The sequence below is a fragment of the Talpa occidentalis genome, unplaced genomic scaffold (assembly GCF_014898055.3).
Source record: "Talpa occidentalis isolate TD23 unplaced genomic scaffold, MPIMG_talOcc4v2.1, whole genome shotgun sequence".
In the NCBI taxonomy this organism is placed as follows: Eukaryota; Metazoa; Chordata; class Mammalia; order Eulipotyphla; family Talpidae; genus Talpa; species Talpa occidentalis.
In genome coordinates this window covers 104,017,375-104,028,492 of record NW_026555331.1, presented here as the reverse complement: position 1 = coordinate 104,028,492, position 11,118 = coordinate 104,017,375, and the positions used below count along the sequence as shown (strand labels likewise).

Genomic DNA, 11,118 nt, shown 5'->3' with positions numbered 1-11,118 from the left:
TCATTCCATTCCATAAATCATAGCCAGCAGTTTTCTTTCTGGTGTTTTAGGATAGTGTATATTTCTTCTTTCTTTCTTTGCATTTCTGTAATTCAAGAGGCTAGAAGTGGAGTCTGAAGTTGTGACAGAATTGTAAATCAAGAGGGTTGTGGGGGTAAATCAATTGCCCCCAAAATCAAATTCGGTAGAAAAGTAATGCAAGAGCCAATCAGAGCGCTCTCGGGAGTAGCTCCAGATTGACAGCGCAGGAGGGACTGGCGGAAGAAAAGACTGATTGCCTTCATTCAAAGGGACAAAGAAGGCCATAATAGTTTAGAGCGGTCGAAAATTCCCTTTGGGTTACTAAGTGAGGTGTTAAACCTTGGTAGGGCTGACCATGGGTCAGAAGGCCCTTTCACCGGAAAACCTGATGGTACCACGAATAGCTTATTTTCCAGGAACCTAGAGAAAGAGTCTCCAGTTGTCTCGGCTCCAGTATCCAAAATGGCGGCACCTCGCTTCAGGCGCCGGATCAGGTGATGCCGCCCCGGCCGTCTCCCTTCCCACAGCTGCTCCTCCTCCCGCCCCCCCACGTAGCAGTGGGCGTAGCCCTTCCAGAGGTTCTTCTCGGAGGCTCGGGAAAACCGAGGGATACTCATGCGCAGTCGGGCCCCTCAGCCCTGCTCCCCGCCCATCGTCCCGCCCCAATCTGCGGGAGGGGCTGGGCCGAGAGTCCAGCTGCTGCCGGCTGGGGCTTCAGTGACTTCCTCGTTGCGAGCCCGGGCCGGGCAGCGTTCGGAGTTGCCGCCCCGCTGTCCCTGCTGGGCCCGCTAGCCCGAGTCTAGTCGCAGCCCCGACCCGGCCCGACGGTTCCCCTGTGATCACAGGTCCTTCCCCGCACGCCCCGCGCTCCCTGACATGCCCAATCCCAGCTGCGCCGCCTTTCCCAACCCCCTCCCTGAGGAAATTAGGAACCTGTTGGCAGGTAAAGAGCGGGAAGGGGCGGGCAAGGCTGGCGGGCGGAGGCGGGGGCGAGGGGACGGCGAGCCGGCGGGGACAGAAGCATTCAGAGGCGCCGCCCGCCCTCCCCGCGCGCCCCGAGTCGCCTGTCTTGTGGGGGCGGGTCCGCGAGCGCGGAGGGGGGAATTGGGGCTGAGAAAAGGAGTGGGCGTGGGTGGAAATTTGGTGCCGGCAGGATGGGGAAGCCCCTTTTGATGCGCTCTACTGATGAGATCAGGACAATTGTGTATACACTGTGATCCGCGCGCGGCGTGTGTGTGTGTGTGTGTGTGTGTGTGTGGAGTAGGCTAGGGAGAAGAGGGAAGAGAAGTGAATGTATGTGTGAAAACTGGGGAGGGATCAGGAATCCAAGAAATACTTTGGTTTTTTGATGACCCAGCCAATGGAGGCGATGGGTGCAGAGATGCCAAGAGATTCTGAGCTACAGGTGTTAGATGTTAGGGTTATGGGACCGAAGGGTCTGTCATTTCTAAACCTCCTCTTTTTCTTGAACATTCAGGCCACTCATATGTAAGGCGTTCAAAGAAGGCCTGATTCTCAAAGTCACTTTCTTCAGCCCTGGTAACCTAAAAAAAAGGAAGGATGTGTCCAAGGCCAACTTCCTGAAAGTACTTCTTTTTTGCACTCTCATCTTCCCTTTTTCAGTTTGCACTTGCCATTTATGGGTACTTATTTTAGAAGTTAAAGATGCGGTTCTTTCAGGCTATTATGAATCCAGTGTTAGTTCATGAATGTACTGGATATGAGATAAATATTTCCAGTAAGGGCCAATGAAAAATTTCTGTTTCCGCACAGCTAAGACATTTGTGTTCTCAGGGTAGTACAAATCTTACCTGGCCTGATGCTCTGGAATTCCAGCCATCATTCAATATGTCATGCATGCGTCAGAATTCTGGAAACTGAATTTTTATGGTTTTACTTTAGTTGTCTCCAAGTATCTTTCGACATTGATCATTAGTAAGTGGATTAAAAGCATTTGCCTTAGATGCCTGTCTTACAAGTTGCTTATTTTAACCCTTAAACAGTAATGTCTACAACATGGTACTTTAAATAGTGAGGTACTGTGATGGTGGTATGAGAGCAAATCTCCTAATAGACATACAGTTTTGGTGGTTAGCATCATGACTATGATAGAGAAAATATAATCAATATGTATGAATGCAGATTTATGTTTGTGTAAACATGATTACAATGTGATAAATGCAATGTTTATTGCCATTAATGGATACTTCTAAAGGAAATGTTCAAGGAAGTGTAAAGACTGATTTGAGGCAGCTTTTATTCCATCATGTGAGAGTTTCACATGAGCACTGATTGTATTTTACTACAGTTAACTATTTTTGTTATTACAATGTTGGAATTGCTTGTTAAGAATAATAATAGCCAGATCAGAAATGAGTTTGTCTTTATTCCAAAAATAGATGTCATCATTTTCAGGACTTTCTGTGTCTGAATTTTTTGGATTTAAAAAATAAAGCATAGATCTGAATACATGTTCTTAAATCTTGAAAGTTCCTACAGTTGACAGTTTGCTTTTTGGATCCATACATACATTCCCAGATAGTATGATGTATGTTATTCTCTGGTCCCCATTGATTACAAGTATTTGAGGTGACCCTTATTTCTGCAGTTTAACTGAAAGAGTTGTATGATATTTAAATTAGCTGCCATTGCTAACTAACTTCCTACATACTTTAGTCATTTCTGTCTTTATTCAGTTAAAAAATACTAGCATAATGTTTGAAATCAGCATTTTAAAAGCCATCTTTATTGCTATTTAAAATATTAAAACATTAAAATTGCAGAGATTTTAAATTTGACTTACACTTTATCTTCAGAGGATATTTTCAAGAGGTATGATATGAAGAAATACATCTTTAGAGAAATGAAACAAGTGAACCAGTTTTTCAATTTTCTTTTTTTATCATTCAAAGAAATTTATTAACATTTTATGTTTGACTCTAACCAAAATCTTTTTTAGAGCCAGGGATAGTTTCAAGAGTAAGTGCTCCCCGCAGTTTTTTCACCCAAAAAATTCCTTTGGCATTGTGCATGATTTGCATAATTCACGTGTGTTGGATAATAATACATAGATTTAAAATTACTATAACTATAGAAGAAGAAGAGTTGGTATTGGTTTTAATTTTAGAGCTATTGGTAGCTTAACTCATACTCTGAAACTGAAGGAGAAATATTAATCATTGTGGTTGTAGCTAACAGTTAAGTGAGCTCTAGAATGAACGTGATATGCTAGAATTCCAAGGTAGAAAAGATAAGGAACTAAACTCTTTGGGCTTTTAAAATCTTTTTCCCTCAGAAAAAAAAAAAGAATAAAAAGTCAAGTGATAACGCCTATTAAAATAACGTTGCTTGGATTTTTCCCTTTGTGTTCCATGTGCCTATTATCAAATCATTATATGTCATATGTGTTAAATATTTGGCATTTCAGCTGTTTGGGGTAGATGCTCAAATATATTCCTTTCACTGTTATTTTTCTTTTTCTTTCATATTATAGCAGTTTTAGGCTTTCCTTTCAATATTTGTTCCTCCTGCTGTCTCATTCTTTCTCCTTTAAAAAAAATTCTTTAGAAATGCAAAAACCCATAGAGGCTATCATTCTTAACTCACATTTAATGATACTGTCGAAAAAGTGGCCGTGTAGTTTGTGAGCTTTTTACATTTCTCTAGAATCAGATGAAAGTGTATATTTTTTATGAAAGTGTTGAGTTTTGCTTTTGTTTCATGAATAGAAAAAGGCTTGCAGATTTTGTTGTTAAAAGCAAATTTTGAACAACCATATGCACTAGTCAATCATTGATTTTTTTTTCATAACAATGGAAGAACAGGTTTTGCCTGGATAATTAGAATCAAGCATAATCCCAAATCCAGTCCATTTAATCTTCTTCCACATCCAAATATTTTGACTGGGACTAACAGCAAGAATAATCTTGATTAATGTGAGTTTTTCCTCCAAGCACGCAAGAAAGTGAGAGGAACTAGATCCAGTGGTTGTCCCGCCCCCCTTCATTTGTTTAATCACCCTTTGACTACCAGCGCATTTGTGTTTTACATCAGATATTCTCACTCATTAATGTTTTAGGACAATACAGTTAAAAAGGAAAACTAAGAGGATGATGTTTTCTTTTTACTAAATAAAAAAATGAAACAATGTTAAAAGAAAATAGTGATTGTCAGTGCTCTGAAAAATCAAAACCAAACCAAATCAACATTATACAAAATGGCTATATGGTTTCTGCACAGTGACCTGGAAACTTTGTTCACAGAGCAGTCTTGATTAGAAATATTACATTTTCCCCTTTTGGGGATTTCCAAAACTTTCTTTTAAACCATCACACATTATAATTGATAATCCCTTTAGGGGCACTAAGTAAAGAGTATAATTCAGTTGAAGCAAATGCAGAGTTTTTTCAAAGCTGACAATAGTGTGGTTTGATTTCCACCTTTCAAAAGTTTCATGTATAATTTGATCAACATTTTGATTTTATTTTTCCTATGGGAATTATTTATGATGTATCTCGTGTCCCATAACTTCCTTCTGGTGAGTTGCCTGAGTCTGTAAAGGGAAGAGTGCCACCTACTGAGTCACCAGTAGTCACCTACTTCAGCACCTGGATTTTCCTATAAAGCAAAGACAAGCCTGCCCCATTTTCTAGTGGGCATAAAGTTGATACTGAGAACATTTGATCTCATAATGAACTGAGTCTATGGCATCTCTAAGATTTTTCTCCCCTAAAAAATGAATATGTGTTTATAAATCAAGGGACCAGAAATTTTTAGTTTCTTGTGTGGGTCAAATAATATAGTTGAATTAGGGTGTGATGTTTAGGAAAATTGTTTGCCTATCTTAAGCATATAATAGCCTACTTTTTCTTGGGAGGGAATCTTTGGCTTATTTATTTTCCTCATGGCTTTCTATTAAAAGTATTTTCATCCCAGATGAATAAGTAAGTTGCTTAATAATTGCACAAGTTTTATAGTTACTCAATCCAAATTTCACTGGTTTACTCTTAGAAGAGGAATCCACATATACTGAAAAATAAGCAGTATATAAAATTTTTCCAAATGGGTTTATCTCTATGTTATCAGCACTAAAGTATTACTAGAAAGAAGATAGAAACTCCTACAGAGTAGGAAAAGCCTCTGGTGATTTGAAACACAGTTCAGTTGTCTCTCATAAATTTAAGATTAAGTGTCATATATGGGTGATAAAAGTGGCATAGGCTAGTTTTTATATACTCATTATTCACTTAGTTTGTCTTTTTCAATTAAAGCCAAGTCTATCTTTTTCATTCCACTGAGTTTACATTTCTTTTTCAATCACATTCTGAACACATTACAATAGATGCTGCCTAACAGTGAATATAGTGTAAATCTCAGACTAATGTGTTATTCACTATGGCTTCTTTGAAAATGCATGGTAAAAAGATTTTGATTATTATAAGGTGCTATTTATCAAGTGTCATCTTTTAGAGGTGAAAGATATTCATCCCTATAAGTTAACAGCCCAGTTTTCTATCAAAATAAATCACTTAACCTCCAAAGCCAATTTTGAGAATTTTATCAGATGGTTGGATCGTAACATGCAGATATGTTTTACCCACAGTACTGTGAGAACTCCTTGTGCCTGTTCACATCTCTCCTTCCATGTTCAAAAAGTCCAGAGTTCATAACCTGTAAAAGTGCCAGGTAATCAAGAGAAAGACATTGATTAGAGCAATCAATAACTTTTCAATTAGCCATCTTCCAACTGCATTTGACTCCATTGATCTACATGTTTCATTGATTTTTATGTTTTTATCAGTAGGTGTTTGGTCAGACCCATACCAATCTAATAGAGAAGAAAAGTTTTCTGATGCCAGCTTAAATTCTAGGCTGGGATCCTTTGCCCATTAGATTTGGTGACTCTTCAGTGAATCCAAAATAAAATCTGGCCAGTTCATAATATAGACAAAGATGTAGAATTAAGTAGCAAAGACATTTGGGGTTAGGTTGTGATTGGTTTTACACTTGTCTTATTGATCTGGGACTGAGCAAATGGTAGTGGATTCATTAGGAATCTTGCCGTCCTCTCCTATACAGTTGAGACGACCACAACATATGTCCGTCTGTCTGTCTCTCTGTGTCTCTCCCTCTGCATGCTGGTATTGAGTGGGTGGGAGAGGAGGTATTGAGTGGGTGGGGGAGGAGGCAGAAGACACCAGGTGTTACCTTTGTCACTTGTTTACAACCTCCAGCTGCAAGTCATATTCTAGGCTGCTTGCTGGTGGAGGATGGTGAGGGCAAGTGGCTCTCTTCAAGAATAGGAATCTGTGCTGTGCACCCAGCTTCAAGAAGCTGACGGCTTATTTTATCATTTGCAAGTATTTAACAACTGTTCTGTTAACCTTGTGAAGTTTCACCCTTTTACCATGTGATCCACATGGGAATTGGCAGAAAGCATTAGCCTTGTGTGTGCAAGTGTGTTAAGTACCTGTTCTAGCCACTGGAATTCTTAAGACAAGGCAGCAGTGTTTCTAGGGTGTCTTTATGTACAGAAAAAGGGGGAAATTGGAGTACCATTCAGTGAGCTGGTGTGCTGCTTAGGGGTTGCGATAGCTGTTGAAAGGGTTCTAATTTAAGCTGCTTGAGGATTTCGGAGGCAAGATATTCTGTCATCTTTTAAGTTTGTTCAGACCTTAACATTTATTTACAGAACTATTGCACATCTGATCTTTTCAGTCTCCCTCTCCCCCAGATCTTCACATTTGTGGCTGGAGATAAGGTGTAACAGGGGCAAAAATCACCACTACATTCACATTAGCTGGGATAACTTTTTCCCTCAGTGATGACTTTGGGGCAGAAACTGATGGAGATGGGGCTATTTGGGGGTTAAATGACGGCGGTGCCGACCTGCAGGCTACCTGGTTGCCGGCGGGGCCAAGGGTTAGACTTGGTGCGTTGGGGGCAGCTCCGAACCGCGCTTTCTGCTCATGGGCCAGGTGGACCCCACAAGATTCTCTTTCCCGCGGCTAATGCTCCAGTGAGTGGGAACTCCTCATCTTTGAGGAAGAGGAATTCTAACCAGGCCAAGAGGCGAACGAGAAGGCGGGCTGGCGTTTTCTTGTAATCGGATTACGGCTGTTCCCCGAATTACAGGCAGCCTGGAATCAGTGAAATCTACATATTAACTGAGGGACACGACCCCTCCAGGAAGGTAGAAGAGCGCTAATGCGCGCTGGCTTACCGTTTGCGGGGCTATTCAGAGCACAATAAAAAGCATCAAATCTCTTTTCGAACCAGTCAGAGGAGCGCTTGATTCGCCCAGGACTTTTATTGCTAGCTTTTGAAATATTACCCTGGCTCTGGGCTACAAAGCGCAGCTCCAGCCCCATTTGTCTGGCGAGGGCGCTGCCCTAAACCCCGCGCTTGCTGCTCACAGCTCCGAGGACGGGAACCCTGGGGTTTAACACCCCGCCTGTGGAGTGTCCTGTGTGGAATGTCTCGGAGGGCGAAGCCGCAGCATCTCTCAGTTAAGCCAGGAACTTTGCAGCGCGCTCTGTCTTGGCGCCGGGGAGCAAGGTCCGTGCTTTGCGCAGGGACTCGGCGAAGGCCGCTGGCAAGTCCAGAGGGGTTCCAGTACCTGACAACGGCTGGTTTCGTTTGGTTAGAAAATCAGCCGCACAGCGTGCAATTTAAGAAATAACCCAGATTCAAAAGCTGAAAAAACAGCCGTGTTTGTAGCACCGGTCAATTAAGGTTATTGCAGGAACCGCTTCCGTTTTAAAGTTCTTATTTGTTACAACAACAGAAAACCAGCAAGGCAGTTCCTACACGCTCCCCATCTCCTTTGAGAAATAACTTTTAAAGCACTAATTTTTATTAAATCTTTTTAAATGCCCCAAACCCTTTTCTGGGAGTTTAGGAATGAAGACATTACAAAGGCTAGAGATACCTTTTTTTCTTGCTCAATCCCTGAATTCCCCTCTAAAACAAATAGCAACACATTCTTCCAGCAGTCTCACGTTTTTTACAAGTATTTTCTCATAAAATGGTAATATGGGTCAATATTTTAAAAATATTTTTCCAAGTGTTAGGAAGCACTATAAAGAACATGGCACCTTTTTATGTTTTCTGAGTTTTTATAGAACTAAATGACCTTTTAAAGAAATAACTCTCTGGCTGTAATGCGTTCAGTTATTGCTTCCGGAGATAGAAAATAGATCCCGTTTGTTTAAACCTGGATAGTATAATGAAAATGTAAAATAGGCAATTAAATACTCGTGGATGAAGGAATTAAAGACAAACACTGAGGGAAAGTAACATTAAGCAGACTATTCACCACTCATTGTGCCAGTGATTCTCCCAAGTATTGAGTCCGTTTTTAAGAAAGAGTCAGCAGCAGAAATGCTGTGCTTCTCCCTGCCCTTATTCCACTTTTTTAGTGGATTTATTGTAATCATCTAAGAGAAGCCAATGGCTTTTTCCATTTCACCTAATATCTGACTGTCCGAAGATTGCTTGCTCCTCTGGGTACAAAATTTAAAGAGTTGAGTGGAAAGCACTTTTTATGTTTCATTATTTTGAACTCATTTTAGAAGTCTGGATCTAATTTGCCCTGAAAGTGGATTATGTCTATATAGACTGCTCAAGGAAAGAGAAGCTGTGACTTTTTGATACTTTTAATGGACTTCAAATCAGAACGCTATTAAAAATATTCAAAGATTAAAATTTAATTCTTTCACTTGTCATATTGCTTCAGTGAAAAATTACATTTATACTTTTATTATGAGTGTACAGAATAATAGTTTAATCAACTTTGTTCATTGGCTCAAGATACTTTTGTAATCAAGAATTTAAAATCGATTACAACGTTATATCTCAAATACTAGGTTTTAAATTGTTAATTATAAGTACGGTTGAAAGACTATTAATCATACTGCTCTGAATTAATTACATGTACTATTACTGTGTGTTTTGATACCATCTTTTTTTCAATGTGAGTTAGGAGACAAGGTAGTGAAATAAAAAGTAAAGCATACACATCTCTTCAATGTAAAATATGGATGACTTACAGCCACCCCTACTTTAGACATTTTTATGGTAGCCTCTATATTAGATACCTCAGAGTGAGGTTTGAAATTCTGAAAAGAAAATTAATTTAAAGTTGTATAGTATTTCAGAAACTATAAGAATTGGGCTGTTATAAAATTCAAACCAGTAAGGATTTGTGGGAATTTTTTACTAGAGACGACTAGAAAGTAGAATAATTTAGAAATTTACTGAAATTTTTAAACAGAGGCTTTGTGAAAATGTTATATGAGGCTGTAGAAATCTTGTATCTTGGTTACGATATTTTAAAGTAGTGGATGAATCTACTTTTGCCACTTCTTTCTTTAAAGAAATATTTCCAGGTGGTAATGCTAAGGCAGGAAACGATATCACACAAAACCACACAACTGCTTATCTTTTTAATTTGTGGGTGATTGGTCAGAATGGGTGGGGTAGGTAAGAAGGAGGGTTTTATTTGGGAATCTTGGCCAGAAAAGTATTTATTTTTCCTTTAAAGCATTGAGTGTTGCCTGGATTTGAAAATGAATTACACTGGGAAAAACAGGCTCTTGCAGAGACATTATCTTATATTGATATAATATTGTGAATGACCTGTTCATACAGGGACTTAAAGAATACCATAAAATGATAGTAACACATGCATAAAAGCTCTGTGCTTGCTTTTGTATGAGAGAATTTGTTTTATGGGGCACCATAGTTTATTAAAACTTGTGTGCTTCTTCCTGGTTTAATGATGCCAAACATTCAAATAGCATTTGCTGTGCTAAGCATAAGTAGAGCATACAAATTTTATTAGCTAAGTGGAGAACAGATTTGTCCAATTTAGTATTTGAAACATACTTCAACTGTTATGCTTTGGTTTGATAAATAACTATAACAAATTGTACAGATATTAACACTTATGGGTAGAAACAATCATTGCCCTATTTGTCTTTACAAAAAATGATTCTTTCCAGTAATTTGTATCCTTTTCCTTATATTTCATGGTTTAGATGTTGAAACATTTGTCGCAGACATACTGAAGGGGGAGAATTTATCTAAGAAAGCAAAGGAAAAGAGAGAATCCCTTATTAAGAAGATAAAAGATGTAAAGTCTATGTAAGTCACTTACTTGCCTTTTATTAATTTCTTACTTAGAAACAACCTTGTAATTAACATTTAATAGAGTTAATTATTGTAGAATTAAGTATATGTTCTAATTTTAATGATATAAAGTATTTTTAAGGGGCAAAATTTATCTCCTCTATGATGGGTTTTTAAGATAGACATGCTTATCATAATATCCTTTTTGGAGTAAGGTTCTTGATTATGTGTTTTTCTAAGTGTCCTTGCAGAATCTAACAGTTTGATTATCTGAGGATATGTTTGGTTTAAGTGATAAGATATAGCTAGGTTGAGAATTTTAATATAAATATGGAAAATACCTCAGATACTGACAAAAAGAATCCTTTTGTTACTGTTTAAGTGATTAAATGTAATATAAGTTGTTGGTATTAAAGCTATCTCCTGATTTTACTACTGTAACTTAGGTCATATATAATAAAACTTTTATTATAAATCCATAAGCCTTTTGGCAGTGTCATTTTAGGATAGAAAATATTTTTTCTTTAAATATTTATTATAGAAATTTTAAAATAAATTTTAATTATTGTCTGTGGTTAAACATTGTTTTGATTTGTCAATCAATCCTCTTTTAAAATACAATGTTTTTCCTTTATTTTGCAGCTATTCTCAGGAATTTCAAGACAAAGGTAAATTTTCAAGTTTGGCAACTTGAGGTTTTTTTTTTTCCCTTGTGGAGATTTTCAATAGGATAATCTAACATATTGAAATTTGATAGTTGGAATCACAATTTAAATTTCTGTGTTGTATACTTTCAAGATGAGAGTGCTAGCTCCCCCTGCTGAGAAAAAAAAAATTAAAAAGCACATCCAGAATCTACTCTGCACAATCTTTTACTGGGGAAATCTATCTATACAACTTTCTTAAGTTTTATGTGTCTCAGAGTACATTGTTGCAGAAATTTGTTAAGAAAGGTGTATACCTGCA

The 11,118-nt window shown here is 38.3% G+C and overlaps 1 protein-coding gene across 2 annotated transcripts in view; it reads left to right on the top strand.

Moving 5' to 3' along the window:
- Window positions 1-727: 727 nt before the first annotated feature.
- The window catches only part of SKAP2 (src kinase associated phosphoprotein 2), a 155,359-nt gene continuing 144,968 nt past the window's right edge, over window positions 728-11,118 (top strand). For both annotated transcript variants that reach the window (XM_037509556.2, XM_054692435.1), the window contains exons 1-3: window positions 728-964; window positions 10,062-10,167; window positions 10,795-10,820. In XM_037509556.2, the coding sequence (XP_037365453.1) occupies window positions 898-964; window positions 10,062-10,167; window positions 10,795-10,820 (199 nt within the window). In that variant the 5' untranslated portion in view covers window positions 728-897. The remainder of the gene's footprint in view (window positions 965-10,061; window positions 10,168-10,794; window positions 10,821-11,118) is intronic.